The sequence below is a fragment of the Pleurodeles waltl genome, chromosome 9, assembly GCF_031143425.1.
Source record: "Pleurodeles waltl isolate 20211129_DDA chromosome 9, aPleWal1.hap1.20221129, whole genome shotgun sequence".
Lineage (NCBI taxonomy): Eukaryota > Metazoa > Chordata > Amphibia > Caudata > Salamandridae > Pleurodeles > Pleurodeles waltl.
The window spans coordinates 893,586,644-893,607,810 of NC_090448.1; the positions used below are offsets into that span (position 1 = coordinate 893,586,644).

Here is a 21,167-nt window from a genome sequence, read left to right on the forward strand (position 1 = left end):
GTGCTTGCATTTCTTCGAATTGGGGAAGCGCGGCAGCCATCTTTGAATAACATACTGCTCACTCTAGCTCACCGGAAACTCGAATAAATAATTAATAAAAAATAACTGCCTTAAAAGAAACATTGGCGTGTTCGTGCCAATTAGAAAGAATGAGATGGGCACAGAATAATACATTAAAAAAAATACAACATTCACGTGTTGTTTTCTTCTGCATTCTATGGTATTTAATATCCAGCAAGCGTGTCAATTACTTCAGGTCGTATTCACAGTTTCGTAAATACAAACAAAAATACCGTCGTTTGTTTTAAAAGTACGTTAAACACGTTATCGCTCATCAACTAGGGAGAGGCTTGCACTTGTTCAAAAATAGGCGGCGTTCAGCATGACTTCTTCTCCCACTTCTGGTAAAACAGTTTGAAAAGCCACCGTCTTTCCACACCTAATATGGCCGCCAGTTAAGTTCAGCAAGAGAAATGCAACTGGGATATAGAAACTTATTTTACTGTTCCTTGAAGAGGAAATTAGGACACCGTGAATCAGAGGTTTGCCCGGAGACGCAGTGACTCCCCCTTCTGACAGAGGGGATACGACGCCATGGTTAGTGCGTGTTCGTGTAATTACGTATGTTAGCTGTGCAGTTTCTTGTCTCAGGTTTATATATAAAGATTTAATCTGGGTGGTGCACGCGCAACATGGTAACAAAAATCTTGCGAGATTTCTCCGGTTGAACAATCAACAATAGCTTGCAAAATCTTTCTGAAATTGTTCGCCGGAATAAAATAAAATAAAATGTATTCCATTAGTGTTAAAACGAAGATGTTCTGACTCCTACAATAAGAACTGTATGCTAAAAGTTTTCTTTATATAGCTATTATACAGGCACAAATTCTATGTAAAAGTTGGAGTTTCTCAGTATATTAAATAATGAAGCAAGATGTTTTTAATAATAATGATGAGCGTAGGGAACTGAATGGGCATCCCTAGGGGTTCGTGGCTAAGGTAGAGGTGAAAGTGCTCAATTTGATCAAGTATTGCTGGATAGAAAACTATAGGCCATGTTAACTGTGTTCGCTCCCAACACAGTGGCAGGTCTTGATTTCTAGGAGAATAGGGTGATCCTTAGTGTTGAAGTGGGTGCTAGGCAGGGCACAAATCCAAAAGAAGAAGTGGGGGGACTAACCCAGACTAACCAAGTTAGGCAGTATGCAAGTGACACCGAAGAGCATGACACCATGGCATCACATCTCGAGACCTCGCAGGAAGTGACATTACAAGAAATGACATCAGATCTTAAGACCTCACACGTGTTTTTCAAGTATATCATGAGTACATTTGATCACCTTACAATATTTAACAAATGAGATTTTGCGTTCTCCCAAAAAGTGATGCAACCCTGATGTGAAATCTGGGTCTCAATGTATACATTTATTTTTAAAAACTCTGCCACAAAGAAACTGGCAACAAAAGGAAAGAGCAGGGTTAAGAAAATTGGTGAGAAAAGTCAAATTATGTAGCATTATGCAGCACATTTTGTGATAGTATTATTTCATTATTTTGTAATTTTTTACCTCGTTAACGCTGCCTGGGTATTAGTGGCACTTCATTAGTACAAGTTTAACACCTAACTATAGCAATAAGCTACAGAAAGGTGACCAGTCAACCTATGCAGAGGGCCTTCCACTACTTGGCCACATGTGTCCCTGCGTTTTTAGTAAAGTTTGAACTGTTTGAGCCAGAAACATTTTTTGATGTTAAAATCTGCAGATTATGCAGCAGACGGATTATGTGGCAAATGCAGCAAATCTACAATTATGCAAAGTTCGCCAAAGCCTCATAATCGCATAATTCCAGTGGCCCTGCTAATGGGGTTAAGTCACCTGTTGCAGAAATCTTTGTGTGACCAGTAAATCTCTGGAAATAATAACAATGGTAAGAGAAACCTGGAAGTTTACATATTTGCTGGCGAGCTCTCTGTTTTGTATAGTTTCAGTTTAGAAGCGCAGTAGCATAGAAGGTTAATGTGTCTCCTACTAGGTTCTACAGATGACAGACTGTTATTGTATGTAGATAGGTAAGTGGGTCACTGCCTTTCACACAGAGATCCTTATGCTAGTTGCAGTTCATACATTGTAATACTTCCAGTATAGCACAATGAACTATGCAGGGCATGTGACTTCCTTACCTTGTAATCCTCACTGTCTAATGTAACACATCCTGTACATTTATTTACACAATGATATGATTTATTGTCAATGTATAATGTGTACGTGGGATGTAAAGTGCTCTGACACCATGCACTGGAAAGAGTAACACTATAAAAGAAATAAAACCAAATAGTGGTATTCATATTGTTATTTGTGTAAATACTGAGACAGACCAACACATCTGACACTCATACAGTGCATGCATATCTCTTGTATACAGTCAAAGGCATGCCTCTCACCTTTGATTCCCCTCCATTGCACTTATATCTAGGCTCCAGATAGCTCCCAGCCAGGATACTCCAACAAAAGGAGGCCTGATGGCCCCTTCAATTTGCCTTTGATTTGGCCCAGCTCGTATTTAAAATAACAAAGCCCCCGCACTGCCTGCACATTGCTGCTTACAACAAAGGCAGACAATGTGCAGGCGCTGCTGAATGTGTCTGAAAATGATACCCGGAGGAGTTCAGCATATTTCTGTGGGGCCCAAATTCTTGGCAGGGTGGACGACATCTAGTCTGTGAAAAGAGTAAATAGACACCGCCTGCCCACATATAACCTTAACTTGTGCTCTCCTGGTAGGTACGGTAGAAACTGGGGAACCAGGTTTGAGTCTCGCAGTGTTCAATGTCCTGTGATTCTGGGCTAATCACTTAGGACCTGATTTAGAGTTTGGGGAACAAGTTACTCCGTCACAAGTGTGACGGATATCCCGTCAGCCATATTACGATGTCCAAAGGATATACTGGACTTGTAATACTGCAGACGGGATATCTGTCACATTTGTGAGGAGTAACCCCATCTGCCAAACTTTAAATCAGGCCCTTAATCTCCTCGTGCCTAGAAACAAAAACAAAAATGGTTGTGTCCTTGTGTAATGTAACTGGTGCTTATCTAAAGCGCTCTGATACGTTGAGGTCGAGTTTGTGCACAGAACTATTAAAGCAGACTTCATCACTTGCTTTGGTTGAAATCAAGATTGCAGGGTAGACAGGTGAAAGTGGTAAATCCAAAAACTGTTGTAGGGCCATAGCTGCCACATTTTTGGTTCCTTATGTGTGAAATTTCAATGAGTTTAATTTGATTATGTGTGGCATTTCAGTGCGCTTTGAAAATGCACTTATGTGTGACATTTCCACTGGCTTAGTATGGTTATGTGTGACATGTTATTGCATTTTGTGTGCCACTCATCTCCAGATCTTGAAATAAATGTCATTTATTAGTACCTCATGGTGCTGTATTTTGTGGTCTGGAAAATGCATTAAAACTGCTGCAACGCTCCTCAAATACTTAATATAACATAAATACCTATGTCTCTTTTCTAACAAGATTGTACCTCTTACATTAGGAAATCAGGAGTGAGCTGAGGTGGTAAAAGCAACTGGAAGAAGGCAAGTTGTCCTTGGTTAAATAGCCAGTGTATGCTAAAGATGTCACTCATTCAAGAAGCAAGGGCTTGGAAGCCATTCCATAGCCTCACCACATCAATCCCTGACAGCTCCCACAAAAACTCTACATTATTTATTTACATGTATTTAATTTGAATGATGCCCCATCCTTGTCCATAGCACGCATACCTGCTAACATTTTACAAGAGCAAAGTGGGAGATTAAAAAAAAAAAAACGGGAGAATAATCGAATCATATTGAACAAAAGGCAATTTCAGGCCAGAAACAGACAAAATGAAGATATTTTTGGCTTAAAAAATCGGGACTCTCCAGCCTTAACCAGGGCTTGAGGCCTGGATGAGAAGGTTGCATTCTGGGGGATGTAGTTTCCATTTCTACTTTGCTCTTGACTACACAGTCCGAACATACTGCTGATGTCCGTTCTGAAAGTTTCTGTCACGGGGCTTAACCATTCCTGAACTTTACATTTTCTTGGTCTTTAAAGTAGTAGCGGAACAGTTGCGGTATATTTACATTTTGACTCTTCTTAAATAAAACAGCATTTTGAAAGGACTGCTTCTAATTTTGAGACAAAAAATACGACGGGCATGAAGGCCGTTCTGAAGCCCATCTCCTAGTCCGTAACAAGGGGAGCCTAAACATTGGCAAGGGTACAATTCCAGTACCACAGGGTGAAAAAAAGTACAATTTGATCTGCATTTCAGAACTGTTCAAGTGAGCTAACTATCTTATTACAACAGTTACAATAACACAGAAATAATTCAGGCAGCGGAGCGCTCCCAGAAGATCTGAGCACATGCTAACATTCAGTGTACCCACAGCCTGCACTCAGCCCTCCCTTTATGTCACTCGTCTGCCTCTGTTTGTGGTTCCAATTAGGATCTGTGGTGAAGCTAGAGAAAAATGAAAGGACGGGGAAAATACACTTTCGGCTCAGGAGTTTCACTCTTTGGTATTGTGATGGACAAGTCAGTAGACATTTGTTGAGAGCATAATTACACTGTGCAAAGAGGAGGCGGCCCACCAGGTCACTCTCCATGGCAATAGTAAAGGTCACTGATGGCAGACGGTCCTTTGTGATATTCCATTGTTCCCCAGTACCCAGCCTGTCGCATGCAAGCGAAACAACAGAGACTACCACATGGCCTATTTTGTTTAATTTACTCATCTCATTATGACATCCCTTCCAAGTACCATTATTTGTGTAAAATTGTCAGTCCCTGCGCAGATGCAAGCCTATTATGATTATGGGCTAATCTGACACAAAATGCGTGGCTCTTATTAGGGCTGTTGGGCTACCACTATTTTTTCCATAATTTTGCGAAGTATTGGTAGACCGCTAATGTATCTCCAACTAGAGTCAAATGTCAGTATGGGAGTTTCCAATGCAGTTTCAAGGTCAAAATTAATTATTACTCTTGATAAAGGTTTAGTTATAAGACCACGAAACAACGCACAAGTGTGTGTGTTAAGTAACTAGTTCAGATTCTGATCAAGGGGTGAATTAGTAGTTTTGAGTTGGGTCATTAACTTTGTTACTGTCTCTAAAGAAACTTTCTCTAATAACAAGGAAGGAGTAGGTTTAAGCTTGAGTATTGTAATCGGGAGGGCATCCGTTTGCGCAATAACCAGCAAGCCTCGCTTATAGTACAAAATATTTTCAGAAAATAAATTTACTGTTACATTTACTGTTTACTGTTACATTAACTTGAGACATCGTAATTTTTGGTTGACATAATTTGAGACGACAAACATCTGGAACACAAAAGAATTTTTTGCAGTTGTCTTGATACATTTTACACCTAATAGTCTAGTTTGGTAAGGGTAATAGAATCTTTGTTGAAAGCTACAAGGTTTGTGTAGTGAGTTTTATCTTTAGGCTGACCATGTGTACATTTTTTACTTTTGACTCTATGATACTGTTGTTTTAATTTGTTTAGCTTTACAGAATTTTATCGGTCAGGACTTGTGAATTCCACGAGGGCTATACAGTGCCTTGGAGGTGATGAAAAGATGATTTAAAGTTTGCTGATACCTTTTCACAAGTCCAGGCATTTAGGTGAAATGATACATTTTTTAACAAATTGGATAAGAATGGATTTATTGATTGGAGCTTTAAAACATTTGAAGATAGTCGGGGGTTTCAGTTTTCTTAGGGGAAGTTGTAGATGTGTATGCTCGAGCAAAGCTAACCAGAAAGTAATGCAACCATATGCCTTGTCATGGAGTGCAAAGTGATCAGGTTCTGGTTAAAGTAGATGCTTTTGCGCCTACTCTTAACTATCACCACTAATGGCGACATTCACATCTAATGAACCGAACCTTCATGAGGAGGAGGAGGGGGATTCCTTCATGGGCTTCTTCATTAAAGTAGCCTTACATACCCGGTAGTGGTGGTTAAAAAAGAATGCTTACAAAGCACAGCAAGTGCTCACTTCATATCTGTCTGAAAGCAGGATAAGAGCAGTTGTACAGGAAGCAGTGGTGACTGCACTGATGACAAAGCTCATGGAGGACGAACATCATTCTCTTTCAGCATTACTCTTCTCATTCAGTAAAGGAACGGGATAGAGCACTCATACAACCTGAGCACAAGGGCAAGAATATCAAGGTGGACATCTTCCCTCAGGCACTAGCTCATGTGAATGAGAACATTGGCTTTGAAAGGGAGGGAGATGCAGCCTCATCAAAGCACCCAGTCTTGATGCAATTACAGAATTCACAACAGATGAGATCTCCCCTTCAGGGAGAATTCAGAAAAGTGATTCACGAAGAGGGGAGAGACACAGACATGTTTCCTTCACAACTCTATTTTCTGCTGAGCCTTGAAGTTTTCTGTCTGGAGATGGTCATTCATTTCTGACCGGTATCACAGGATGCCTGCCCATCATCTTAAAGGGATCTAGCATCAGACACGTGCATCTTATACATAATAGTCCATATTAACAGACTTTTTAGAACTATGTGTCATGATACTGGTTAATCAGCTTTCCTGCACATGACATAAAAAGCAAAGCTATTATTTGACACTGTGTGTGTGATGGAATGATTGCATTCCTTTGTCTTTGGGTGCATAATTGCTGCTAGAAGGCAAGTGTACATTTGTGAATGGAAGACTATGAGCCAGAAACCAGAATCTCTTAAAATGCCTTTTTTTCCTTTTATGGGTTTAGCTGTCCTGGGAGAGAAAGTCTATAAGGAAATTTAAAGAATGAAAACATGTCAATGCAAACCTGGATCATCATAGAGCATCATCCTCAACATATAGACAACCATCCTTCCAACAACCATGCACTCTCAATCATCTCAGCGAGCAGATAGACCCATCAAACAGATGAAGCAGCCAGCACCCCATTTCCTGTTCTGAAGAGTCTCTCCAGCTCCATAGAGCAAGACTCATCACTCCTATCTATGGAGCTTGTAGACATGAACAGGCAACGGAAAGGTCTCTTTTTTTTAAGCAGTCTGGGTAGCAACATATCATCAGGTATTAAATATAACCCATTAGGATTACCGAAAGTATTTCATAGCACTTTTTCCTGGCAGAGAGACGAGTTTCTACTTGGCTAATGGTTCCAGAGAAAAGTGCAGGAATATTCGATGGTGTTGCTAAATTTGAGGAAAAATGTGACATTGCTTTGCATCTGGACCGAAGACATGGAATGGCTGCAGAACTTGCACGAGACATTAATCTATAGAGCTTGAAAAACGGTGTGATATTGAAATCCGAATGGACATGTTGAATAGAACTGCCACTTTTGTAGGTTGAGGATGTCTGTTGGCATCTTTGGATCGGAGGGATGCTCACTTACAAGTGCCACTCGATCGAGACGGTCAGAAGTTTGCACATAAGAAAGGCCACTGCCATTCACATTGCTATTTGGCTTGAAAACGTCAGTACAAGTTTACAGTAGTGCTGGATTCATTGACTGCTCACTTGCACAAGCAGCCTTTGTCTGTATTCTCATACCTTGGTGGCTCTCGCATTTCCAGATCTCATTAGCAGATGCAGGATGGCAATGGTTTTCTGTGTTTTACACGTACAAAGCTTCACAAGAGAAAAATCCTGCTTGACCCCACCTAAAAATGTTTAAGTTACATGGGCAATATTTGCAATGGCCACGGATTCATGATAACTGGCGTTTTGCCTAAGAAAAAGAAGAGAGTCAAGGCATCAGTTCCTGCCAAGATTTTAACTCCGGATTTCGGGGCTGACTGTCCTCCCAACATACTAACTTATTCTCAGTTACGTAACCTGATGGTGAACTTGGAAAATTTTATAGTCACGTCTTTTAAGCAATATCGCAACAGACTTTCAAAGTAGAAAGTGTTCTTGTCCAACTTACTAAGACATCTCCTGCTTTCACAGCTATCACATTGGCACCTAGGACCACACTTGTTGTCTGTAGCCACATCTACGCCATATTTGACCCCCTCTGTGGGACCTTTGCATCTTTCTAATGTTTCTGCAAAGTGCACGGAGTCAGAACGCAAAGTCAATTGCACTCGTGTCTCTTCCAGCCACTGAACGAGTGAAAGCCGTTTGCACGCAGGACAGTTTGAGGTGCGCACCTACTGAGAAGGCCTAGTCTGGTACGGGGATGGCTTCCTCTGGTTCTGACCTTTTGTGTTTACATCTCCCTTTGGCAGCTGCTCCGCTTTTTGTTTTGGCTGATATTCCTGTGCTTAAGGCCGGGACCACAGAGGATATTTAGCAACTAAGAAACAAGGTTGTCCACTGGCTCCATAGTCAACTTGGCTTTTTGTCAAATCACATCAATATGGTCATATGGGTTGCATGGTTGGATAATGGGCTCAAAATTCTAGCAGGCAGCTGTATAGTCATTAATTTCAAAATTGCCTTCTTTGCACGTCATATTCTAAGGGATCTCTTAGCCCAGCATAGGCATATTGCCATTCCCTCTGGATTCATTTTATAAAGATCACCTCGTGCGTGCTGTCAGTGCTGGCCTCACCTCCATTACATCAAGTTGTGCTACTCATTTAACTCATTCAGGTCACTCAAGCAGGATTAACTCTACTTATATCAAATGTTTTGGAACCCCTGAGTAACATGGATGCTAATGAATGACTTCCATTTTATCTTCATCCTCTGTACCCACTGTGTCCAAGGGCTCAATTATATCGGAGAACATCACCAACTCAATTAGTTCCTCATCCACACTTAATATCCTTTCCCAGAATATTGCAGGCACTGCAGGTGTTGGGGACGATCCCTCCTGGCTGTGTCTACTAAGGAGATTTAACATCATCTGTCTTCAAGAAACTTGAGAAGTTGACTACAGTATACTTCCAGATGTTTTTTGTAGCAACTCGATGCCTGCTGTTAGCTTACATTGAGGTAGGACTTAGGTTAGTCTTCTGACCGTGGTTTCTCTTGCCCTCAACTGCAAGCTGCAACAAGTGACTCTGGCACACCCAATATACTTGGTTTGCGCTTGACTTTCTCTAGTTCTCAAAGGCTAATAGTTGTAAACTTCTATTGTGCCAAGTGCTCTCACTTCTCTGGGGATAATGTTAGTGGTCTTAGATCCCTGTTTGATAAGCCTCTTCATGTTACTGATGTTCTACTGTGATTATGCTGGGTGATTTTAATACATATTCTTGGCAGAGCTGCAGACCTACCAACTTGGCTCTTTCTCCCTCCTCTGATAATCATTTTGACAACAACCCAAGGGGAATTGGTTAGTGCTGTGATTAATGACTATAACTTGTCAGCTTTGACCAATGATAATGTGCAGCCAGGTCTTAATGCCTCAACACCCACGTTCATTGGCAGAAGTGCTGCTACTGTGATAGATTTCATTTTTGTTGCTCTTGCCCTGGTTCCTTTGTTGTTATCATATAAGGGACTCTGAGACACTCGAGTGACAACAATCCTGACTGCTTAATTTTCATGGTCATATAACATGACTTTGATTAAGAAATGGCCCCGCAGGCCATTAACCTCACTTGATCAGGAACGTAGACTCAGGTGGCAGGGCATCAATTCTGATTTCTTTCATTACAACTTACTCAGACGTTGCTGTGAGGCCTTCCTATTTTCTTTAGTAGATAAGCTCCCTGGCAAGATTCTTCTAAGCTCTTTTAACACCATAACCCACAATGGAAGAGTCCTTCTTGCATCATCAAGGCATTACTCGCTGGTCCCCATGAGATTGTTTGATCGCTCCAGCTCCAAGGCCCACAGAGTTCTACTAAATGCTCTCAAGGAAACTCCAGGGGATCGGCTGAAAGTTGTCTCCCTTACAGCTTAGGAAGCGCAATTTGAAGCAGAAGGCTTGACAAGACCTTATTTATGCCCACAACTCTAGGTGCAGTTCTAACTTTTGGGAAATTGTCAACCACCCTTTATTTAACCCCAGTCTGGGTAACTTACTGACGCAGCACATTTCCCCAAAGGCCTGGGTTAAACATTTTGAAGGCATTTATGAGATGCCCTGTGACACTGGCTGTGTTGCTAAGAGCCTGATTTAGAGCTTGGCGGAGGGGAATACTCCTCCAGAAATGTGATGGATATCCCATCCGCCGTATTACGATATCCATAGAATTTAAAGGGGTAGTAATATGTTGGACGGGATATCCATCACGTTTGTGGCAGAGTATTCCCCTCCACCAACACTAAATCAGGTCCCTAAGTCTTTTTCTGCTATAGTGGTCTCTTACGCTCTTTCAAGTGGAAAGAAGTTAGACAAGCAACCCTAGCTCTGGCCAGCAAGAAATCTCCAGGCACCGATGGAGTACTTACAGGCTTATTTAAGGCCAAAGTCTTTTTATACTATTAAAATTAATGTGGCCCTTAGACATAAACGTTCTGCCTCATGGTCCAAGTCAGTCATTGTTCCAGTGTTTAAAAAGGGCCTAAGAGATGACCACAGTGTTATCTCCTGTTTTCTATAATAGATTCAGAAGTAGGTGCTAGGGAAAATGGTACTCGCTAGATAAATGACCTGAGCCAAAGATCCTCACCTGCTCTCTAAAGTCCAGTATAGTTTACGACTGTGGAAAGACACAGTGCTTGAACCTTACCTTGTAATTAATAAATACACTCTGGCTAAAGCAGAAGCTATCCATCTAGCCACGGACCTGAGCTCTGCGACAATCGGGGTCAATAGAGAGAATCAGTGGTCTATAATGATGGACTTGGAGACTGATAAGAATATTGTTCTGTTTTGTGTCACCTGCACCTTACCCTGAACACTTCTGTAAGACATGGGTCGAAGTGAGAATGCACTGAGCACTTAACACTTAATAGTGGGTCTGTCAACATTGCATTATGGCCCTGTTTTTATTTGCCCTTCACAGGACAGGTGGAACACGTTTTAAATGCATGGGGACATGATATGCCTTCGCTAAGTGGCAGGTATGTCCCGTCTTTGTTATTCACTGACAACAAAGTTTTAATTTCTTAAACGTCTTATAGCCTTCAAATTCTACTGAATATTTTCAACAAATATACAATATGGACCCGTTGGATCTGAGCATTAATTCTGTTAAATCCCATACCATGTCCATAGGACCTACGAACACCAAAGGAAGAATGTATTCTTGCAGGAGCAGTACTCTTAGCAAAGTCAAAACATTTCCTGACCTTGGTATTTTGTTTGAATTTTCTATTACTTGGTCGCCATTGACCAGGGAGAGGCGGCATGTCTTTGATAGAAGTATTGCTTCTATTTTTGACTTTGCAGCCAGATGTGTGTAAAAGTCAGTGGGAGCATTGCTGAAGATATATAAGTCCAAATTTGTGCCCATAGGGACATATGGTTATGATATTTGTGTGTATGCCAACACAACTAACCTACAATGTGTTGAGACTATGTTTCTGAAAAGACTCCTTGCCCCCCGCAGTTCTTGCCCATTTATTACCCATGAAGAGTTGTGGCAAGGCTTCCTGTGTGACACCATTGGAATGTGACCCCTCATTTTCTGTCTGGCTTAAAGCTGATCTGGATCTTGATAGGAAATTTGTTTTGGGCTGCATGTGTTCAAAAAGCAAACACTCAGCTTCCAGCAAGCGGGAGCTGTGAAAATGCTCTTCCTTGCTGGAAGCAGAGATTTCACCTCTTTCCCTGTCCGCAGACATGCGGGCAGGGAAAAAGATTAAAGTATTGCGCCCACACTCAAGGAGCTGTATTTCCAGCACCGCCCTGTGTGTGGGAGCAATGCCCGCACACGCAGGAGGTGGGGAGCCGGCTAGGACCACGATGGCCTTGACCCTCCCCGCAGTCCCCATTAAAGAACAGTGGGTGCCTTAGATGGGGCCTGGTCACCAAGTAGGCATGGCCAGGCCAGGGAGATGGAGTCCCCTGGGCCAAAATCAGCCTAGGGAGGGGAGCCCTATGCCCCCCCTCTATTTTAAAGTAAATATATGGTTCCAGGGAGGTTGTAGTACCTGGGGCCTAGGGCAAACAACACCCCCCAACTATTTTTAATTTGTTGCCCCATGGAGGTGGTGGTCTCCGGGGCCCTGGTGCTGTCTGTGTGGCCACCGAACAATTTTTTCAGGTAGCCCCACGAAGGTGGTGGTCTCTGGGGCCCAGGGGGGTCTGTGCACCCCCCCTATATATTTATGAAATGTAGCCCTGGGGAGGTACTGGTCCCCGGGGGGTCTGTGCGGCCCACTAAAAAAAATTCTTATGTAGACCAAGGGAGGTGGTGGTCCCCGGGGCCTGGGCGCATATCCTCACCCTTGTATATTTATTAAATGTAGCCCCGTGGAGGTGGGGATCACCGGGGCCCAGGTGAGTTCTGTGCACCCCCCTTAAAACTTTTTCTTATTTAGCCCCATGCAGATGGTGATCCCTGGGGCCCAGGGGGTCCGCGTGGGTCCCTGTATATTTATTAGATGTAGCCTCAGGGAGGTGGTTGTTGCCGGGTCTTTTAAAAGTTTTAGGAGAGGGGCCCTGTGCCACATAAGTAAAACTCGCACCCGCACCATGCACTCCTAATTGCTTCACATATTACAACACTCATAACATCATTGACAATATGAATGTAATATTTGCACTAAAGTTATTGAGGAGAAAACTGTACATGTCAGGGGCACGAGTTATAGTTACCTTAGGGCACGAGTTATAGTTACTTCAACTAACCAGAACTATAACTACTGAATTTTTATGGTTTTGTGTAAGTAAATTCAGAACCTAACTATAATGTCATAACCTTGAGTGAAAAAAAAAAAATTATATATATATATATATCTCTCTATATATATATACCATTTTATGCAGCCCACTATAGGTGAATGGCTGTCTAATAAACAAAAATCTTGAATTTGTTAAAGTGCTGGAATGATCTCCATATAACATTGTAAAGCACGAAGACTTCAAATAATATGAGAAATATAGGTTCTCGAGTAAGATATTGGATAAGCTATTTAATTCCTTTATGGGAATATGGAACTACTTTACATATGTGACAGATTTTAAATTGTGCTAATCACTCAGATAAGTAGTCATTGCAGAGTGAATGTGGACCTTTGACTATTGCCATTTGTGAGTAGCCTTCACTTGCACTGTATTAAAAAATTGATGTGTGAAACTAAGATACATTTCATGGATAACATCGCGCCAACTCAAAACTATCTTCAGTAAGGTTTTTCTGAATTCGTATTAAAATGTGTTATGATACAAAAGATCAGATAGCATGGACATACTAAATAGATTTCCCCATTGTCATCTTTATGATGAAGTCAGATATGAAACATGATACTATTACTTATTACAATGTGAGTTGTTAATATTTTTGCACAGCCCTAGAATTAGTGAATGTTATCTTTATAGTTTATATGACTGTGATGATGGTTTGGATTTTAACCTGTTATTATAGATTTTACTTACTACAATTTTATTGAAGTGTATGCATTGTGAGATATATTCACCATGCAATGTGGCTAGGAATTAACGGAAATAATTGTGTAAGATAACCTGTTTATCCTTTTTACGTATGACCCATTATAGCCCTGAAGTAATTCTCAAATTCTCAGTTTGTGAAACAAAACACTTTGGCTGCATTGTGCCAATTGATTTTGATATATGACGTGATATTGTTTGCAAAGGAACCTAATTGAAGTCTATTTTTGGCACAAACAAGCAGTTGATCTCGTATTTCTTGGAGCCACAGTGTATTAATGGATTATTATTTTATGACACTGCTTATGCTAATGTAATTACATGTAATGGTGCATGTGAGCGTGCAAGCCTAACACCCTATGCAGCTGATTTTTGTATCCTTTAAGAACACAGGAATGACTTAATGAGCCTAAGAAAAATAGATGAATATTGCAGTATAATACATTAAAGTCAGTGCTTAATTTGAAGTGAAGGTTGCAGGTGGGGCCCACTTATTTATCACCAACAGACTTCCAAAGCGAAAGTGAGAAAAAGAAAAAGAGGGAAAGAAGAAGGCAGAGAAAGATGAAAGATCAGTGCTAAAGCGAGACAGCAGGGTTGAAAAATCTGCAAGAGTGAAAAAAAGAGAAAGGGAGTGCCTTGTGGTGGACTAAAGATACATAACGTAAAATCAAGACCATGCATCCTTGGTATTTGGCACACCAACCTTCGATAGCCTTGGCCACTGGCTTCTGGGCAAAACGTTTGGCCCCACACCACTTACTGTTTTACAAATTGAGCACTGATTAAATTCCATATGTTTCCAAGTTGAACTGAGTCAGCCTATTCTGTTGCATATGGCACTGTTGAGAACCACGTGATCCTGATCTTTTCCCAGTAATGTCCAAGGTGTCCTGCAGAGAGCAGAATAGTACGAACTGAACATGTTGTTGGCCACTGAGAGTCCTGAAGGAATTAAAGAGGTAAGAAATATTTCCCAGCAACTTCACACATATGTTCAACATGGGTAACATGGGTGAACAGTTATTAGGCTTTCAGAACCTTCAAGGCTTAAGCAAAGGCTTGACACAAGGTAACCACTGCCGCACAATGTGTGATATTTTAAGGTGGAGAGAACTCGATAGATCGTAGTTCCTGCCACCCCTGATAACTAAAGCGATTACATATGCAGACATAATGCCTTCTGAAATGGCTGCGAAAGAGCCAGAGATCAAGCCTCATTCCTAAAATAAGGTCTGATGCCCAATTAAGTAATTTCAGAATCATAGCCATTTTCAAAGCAAGTCGACGCAACAGTCTCCCTGTTCTTTCGACATTCGACCGGCAAGCCCCTGTATAAGGCAGATTTACTTAAAAAATAAGATGGGATCATCTGCATGTGCCCACACTCGATGAAGCTGCACACCGCCGTGGGAACCTGCTCACCGATGAGTCCAAAATCGCCCGTAATTGAGATTTTCCTAGCCTTGGTGTCTGAAAGGCTAGATTTGATTAAAGACACGGAGGCGAGTATTATGCAGGCTTTTCTTGCTTTAATTTTAATAGCAGCCAAGAAGAAAACTACATTTCCCAACAAAATCTAAATTTTATTACAAGACCGGAGGCTCATATTATGCATGTTTAAAGCATAGCAATAACAGAATCCGAGACATGAGAAATTGGTTTACAGTAAAAGGTTCTAAAGGTACTTTCATTAGACCAGTCTGCAGACTTGAGAATATCCTGTAAAGAGGATCCCGCCCAAAAAGCCCGAGAAGCCATAGCCCCTCTGGCAGAATGGGCTCCAAAATAATTTATATCAATCCCCGCTAGAGACATGATCCATTTGACCCAACGAGCTAGGGTAGGTGAAGAAACAGGTTTCTGGAAGGAAATAAGTAATTGGGAGGCAGAGGATGATCTCAAATCTGCAGTACGAGTCACATAAGTTTTGAGACAATTTCCAACACACAATTTGGGTTGTGAGGGAAAAAATGGCTAATTGACCGATGCTAAATTAGTTTTAGTACGTCTTCTAACTTGAAAAGAAACACCAAGACGAGAGAAGAAAAAGGAGGTAACATCTAGGACTTTAACATCCGAAACACGTTTAAGTAAAACTAGACACAAAAGAATATTCAATTTCTCTGAAAGTTGCTTAAGAGAGAGGAATTCATTATCCGGCCAAAATGTAAATAATTTTAACACTAGATTGACATTCCACATAATATTATATTTAGGAGATGGAGGGAAAACACATCTTACTCCCTTTAAAAGTTGACAGAATAGAGGATGTTCACCAATCGGTATGCCGTTGACTCTGTGATGCTCAGCAGAGATGGCAGATCTGTAAGTGTTGATAGTGCGATAGGCCTTATCCTGGGAGGCCAAGGAAGCAAGGAAATTCACAACCAATACTACATCAGCTGAAAAGGGATCTTGTTAGACCTGACAGCCTTATGGTAGTCACCCCTAACTTTTTGCCTGCCTCCCTCAATTTTTTTGGACACTGTTTTTGCTGGTTTATAGACTCTGCGCACTTTACCACTGCTAACCAGTGCTAAAGTGCATATGCTCTCTCCCTTAAAACATGGTAACCTGGAATCATACCTGATTGGACTATTAATTTACTTATAAGTCCCTAGTAAGGTGCACTTTATGTGCATAGGGCTGGTAAATTAAATGCTACTAGTGGGCCTGCAGCACTGGTTGTGCCACCCACTTAAGTAGCCCCTTTTTCCTTGTCTCAGGCCTGCCATTGCAAGGCCTGTGTGTGCAGTTTCACTGCCACCTCGACTTGGCATTTAAAAGTACTTGCCAAGCCTAGAACTCCCCTTTTTCTACATATCAGTCACCCTTAAGGTGTGCCCTAGGTAACCCCTAGGGCAGGGTACTGTGTAGGTAAAAGGCAGGACATGTACCTGTGTAGTTATATGTCCTGGTAGTGTAAAACTCCTAAATTCGTTTTCACACTACTGAGAGGCCTGCTCCCTTCATAGGCTAACATTAGGGCTGCCCTCATACACTGTTGAAGTGGCAGCTGCTGATCTGAAAGGAGCAGGGAGGTCATATTTAGTATGGCCAGAATGGTAATACAAAGTCCTACTGACTGGTGAAGTCGGATTTAATATTACTATTCTAGAAATGCCACTTTTAGAAAGTGAGCATTTCTTTGCACTTAAATCCTTCTGTGCCTTACAATCCACGTCTGGCTGGGCTTGGTTGACAGCTCCTTGTGCATTCACTCAGACACACCCCAAACACAGGGTACTCAGCCTCACTTGCATACATCTGCATTTTGAATGGGTCTTCCTGGGCTGGGAGGGTGGAGGGCCTGCTCTCACACAAAGGACTGCCACACCCCCTACTGGGACCCTGGCAGACAGGAGTAAACTGAAAGGGGACCTGGTGCACTTCTTAGCCACTCTTTGAAGTCTCCCCCACTTCAAAGGCACATTTGGGTATAAAACAGGGCCTCTGCCCTACCTCATCAGACACTTGCTGGAGAAGAAACCTGAACCAGAAACTACATCCTGCCAAGAAGAACTGCCTGGCTGCTCAAAGGACTCACCTGTCTGCTTTCTACAAAGGACTGCTGCCTTGCTGTTGCCCTGCTGCCTTGCTGAACTCTTGTCTGGCTGTGAAAGTGCTCTCCAAGGGCTTGGATAGAGCTTGCCTCCTGTTCCTTGAAGTCTCAGGACCAAAAAGACTTCTCTCTTTTACTTGGACGCTCCGTGCAGCGAAAATTTCGACGCACAGCTTGTCTCGCGGCTAGAAAAACGCCGCACTCCGACGCTGATCGACGCGACGCTCTTGGGACGATCGAAGATCCGACGCACGGCCTCGCAAGGACAACGCCGCCCGACCTCTAGAGGAGAAATCGACGCGACGCCTGCCGTGAGATCGTAATTTCAACGCGCAGCCCCGCAGATCGAAGTCTAGAGGAGAAATCGACGCGACGCCTGCCGTGAGATCGTAATTTCGACGCGCAGCCCCGCAGACCGACGCGCAGCCGGAGAACAAGCAGGAAAATCCACGCACAGACCCGGGACATCTGGTAATCCCCGCGATCCACAGAAAGAGACTGTCCGAGCGCCGGAAAACGACGCGACTTCCCCGCGTGGAAAATAACGACGCAAGTCCGTGTGTGCTGGGGAGAAATCGACGCACCCACCCTTTTTCCACGCACCTCTTCTCTTGTGGCCCTCTGCGGAGATTTTTCCACTCCCAACCAGGTACTTGTGCTTAAAAGAGACTTTGTTTACATTCTAAAGACTTAAGACACTTTATATCACTGTCCTGTGATATTTCTACAATTTTCCATTGCAACTTTATTCTTTTTGACCTACAATTATCCTGATAAATATTATATATTTTTCTAAACACTGTGTGGTGTATTTTTGTGGTGCTATATGGTGGTATTGTATGATTTATTGCACAAATACTTTACACATTGCCTTCTAAGTTAAGCCTGACTGCTCGTGCCAAGCTACCAGAGGGTGGGCACAGGATAATCTTGGATAGTGTGTGACTTACCCTGACTAGAGTGAGGGCTTTTGCTTGGACAGAGGGTAACCTGACTGCCAACCAAAAACCCCATTTCTAACATTGGTGATCAGCGGTGAGGATAGGACTTGTATTTGTGCAGTGACATACAGTAGCTAAGTATTTCACTACCTACCCACAGTTGAAGGTCAACTTGGTTTTTATCTCTTTTTGAAAACCCGATTCTTTTCCTGACAATTTTCAAAAACTAAATCCTCACTCAACATGTCTCTGACTGGGTCTCAGACAGGGGACTTTGACCTAGTCCAGTTGGATGCATATACGGTCAAACAACTAAGAGGATTCTGCAGGGCATTGAGGGTACCCACCCAAGGGGCCTCCAGAAAGGAGGACTTTCAAGTGGCGCTGAGGGCCTGGGCAGAAGCCCATTTAGAGGATGATGAGGAAGAGGAGCCAGAACATGGTCCCTCAGAGGAATTTTCACTATCGGTAGATGGTGTTACCACTGCAATTGTGCACCCTTCCAGACCAGGGAGCAGTGTCTCCATGCAAAGCCTGACCGCAGAGGAAAGGAGAGAGGAATGGGAGTTCCAATTGCAAATGGCAAAACTGAAAATTGAGGCTCAACAGGAGGAGAGGAGGGCAGAAAGAGAAGCCAAACAAGCTGAGGCTGAAAGAGCAGCCAAACAGATTGAAGCTGAAAGAACAGCCAAACAGATTCAAGCAGAAGCTGAAAGGGCAGCCAAACAAGCAGAAGCTGAAAGAGCAGCCAAACAAGTGGAAGCTGAAAGAGCTTTGGCTGAAAAGAAACTATTGTTGGCTCATGAACTGAGTCTCAAGGAGCTGGAGATCAAGGCAAGACAGTCTGAATCCAGCAATAATGGTGGCAGCATACAGACAGGACCTGCTGGAGAAAAGAAGGTTGGTATACCCAAAAATGTGGTGCCCAGTTTTGTGGTGGGAGATGACATAGATAAATGGTTAGCTGCTTATGAAGTTGCACTAAGGGCTCATGAGGTTCCTGAAGGGCAATGGGGGGTAGCTATGTGGGGTTATGTGCCGCCATTGGGGAGGGACACACTTCTCACATTGGATCCACCGGATCAAAACACATACCCACTCCAGAAAGCCACTTTACTTGCCAAGTTTGGGCTGACCCCTGAGGGATACCGTCAGAGGTTCAGGGACAGCACCAAACAAACCACACAAACATGGGTAGATTTCTTTGATTTCTCTAGTAAGGCACTGAATGGATGGGTGCGGGGCAACAAAGTAGCAGATTATAAAGGTTTATATGACTTGATCCTGAGAGAGCATATGCTTAATGTTACTTATACAGATTTGCGCCAGCACCTAGTGGATAGTAAGCTGACTGATCCCAGGAAGCTTGCTGAGGAGGCGGACCTCTGGGTTAGCACCAGAGTGTCCAAAAAGGTACCTGGGGGGGACTCCCACAAAGGTGGTCAGGGTTCCCAACAGAAGAAAGAGGGGGGAGATAAACTTACAGATAAGGAACTCTCTAAAGGCTCCCAAAAGAATTCCCAGGGAGGGGGTGGCAACCCTTCCTTTTCCAAATTTGGGAAAAAGCCAGGGACATTTGACAAGTCAGGAAAATCTAGCCCCAAATGCATGGAGTGTTACCAATATGGTCACTACAAAGGCGATCCACAGTGCCCCAAGAGGGCACCGTCCACTACCGGACAGGCACCTGGGTTGACTAGTGTAGCACTTGGGGGGGAGATGGACCCAACTAGCTTTGGGGAGCAGGTAGAGATTTCCCTAGTGTCCCTGGGAGAAGGAGAAATGGTGCCCAAGGCCCACATGCCCAGAAATACTTCCAAGTACCGGCAGTGGGTCACCATTGATGGGCAGAGGGTGGAGGCTCTGCGTGACACAGGAGCCAGTATGACTACTATCAAGAGTCAGCTGGTGTCAGCAGAGCAGATAGTACCTAATACATTCCACCAGGTCAGAGTCGCTGACAATCGCGAGAGTCACCTACTGGTGGCTCTGGTTCCCTTTGAGTGGGGGGGGGGTCTCTGGTACTCTGAAAGTAGCTGTGAGTCCTGCCATGCCTGTAGATTGTCTGTTAGGCAATGACCTTGAGCACACTACTTGGAAAGAAGTGGAGCTCAGGTCTCACCTGGAGATGTTAGGGTTACCTGAGTGGGTCTGCATGACCACACGGTCCATGGCTGACCGAGAGGGAAGTCAAGGGCATCTGGAGCCTGGAACGATGGCCCAGAGAGCTGCCAGGAGGAGGGACCAGGGGTGCGGGAAACCGGCCCCAGCTGTTCCCACAGTGGCTGACGGGGCTCCTGAGGAGGAGGCTTCCGAGCCAACTGGGGAAGACATTGCCGCCCTAGGTGACTTACCTGAGCTTGCTGGCTGGCAAGTTGAGGGTGGACCCACCAGGGAGGAATTCTGCAAGGCGCAGAAAGAATGTCCCACTCTAGAAGGTTTGAGGAAACAAGCCTCAAACCAGGCAGCCGGCGACGCCTCTGGCGATCACCACCTATATTGGGAGAATGATCTCCTCTACAGTGAGCCTAAGGTTCCGGGCTTTGGAGCAGCACGTATGCTGGTGGTCCCCCAATGTTACCGAACCTTCCTACTGGGTCTGGCTCACGACATTCCCCTGGCAGGACATTTGGGGCAGGGCAAGACCTTTAACAGGCTTGTCACCCACTTTTATTGGCCCAAAATGAGGACACACTCAGACAAGTTCTGCAGATCCTGTCCTACCTGCCAGGCCAGTGGTAAAGCAGGAAAAAGGGTTAAAACCCCCCTGATTCCACTTCCTGTCGTTGGCACCCCCTTTGAAAGGGTGGGCATCGACATTGTTGGTCCCTTGGACCCCAAAACTGCCTTAGGCAACAGGTTCATCCTGGTTTTGGTGGACCATGCCACCCGTTACCCAGACGCAATCCCTCTGAGGACAGTAACTGCACCGGTGGTGGCCAGAACCCTGATGGGGATATTTACCCGTGTGGGATTCCCCAAGGAAATAGTGTCTGACAGAGGGACTAACTTCATGTCTGCATACATGAAGTCTCTGTGGGATGCGTGTGGTGTAATTTACAAGTTCACCACACCCTATCACCCCCAGTCGAATGGTCTTGTGGAGAGATTCAACAAGACCTTGAAAGGCATGATTGGTGGCCTCCCTGAGGCCATTAGGCGTAAGTGGGACGTCC

General features: G+C 43.5%; 1 protein-coding gene across 2 annotated transcripts in view; it reads left to right on the plus strand.

Annotated features, from left to right (window-relative positions):
- The first annotated feature begins 422 nt into the window (after nucleotides 1–422).
- OTUB2 (OTU deubiquitinase, ubiquitin aldehyde binding 2) overlaps nucleotides 423–21,167 on the plus strand; it is an 82,673-nt gene continuing 61,928 nt past the window's right edge. For both annotated transcript variants that reach the window (XM_069208234.1, XM_069208235.1), the window contains exon 1: nucleotides 423–597. In XM_069208234.1, coding sequence (XP_069064335.1) covers nucleotides 595–597 — 3 coding nt within the window. In that variant the 5' untranslated portion in view covers nucleotides 423–594. The remainder of the gene's footprint in view (nucleotides 598–21,167) is intronic.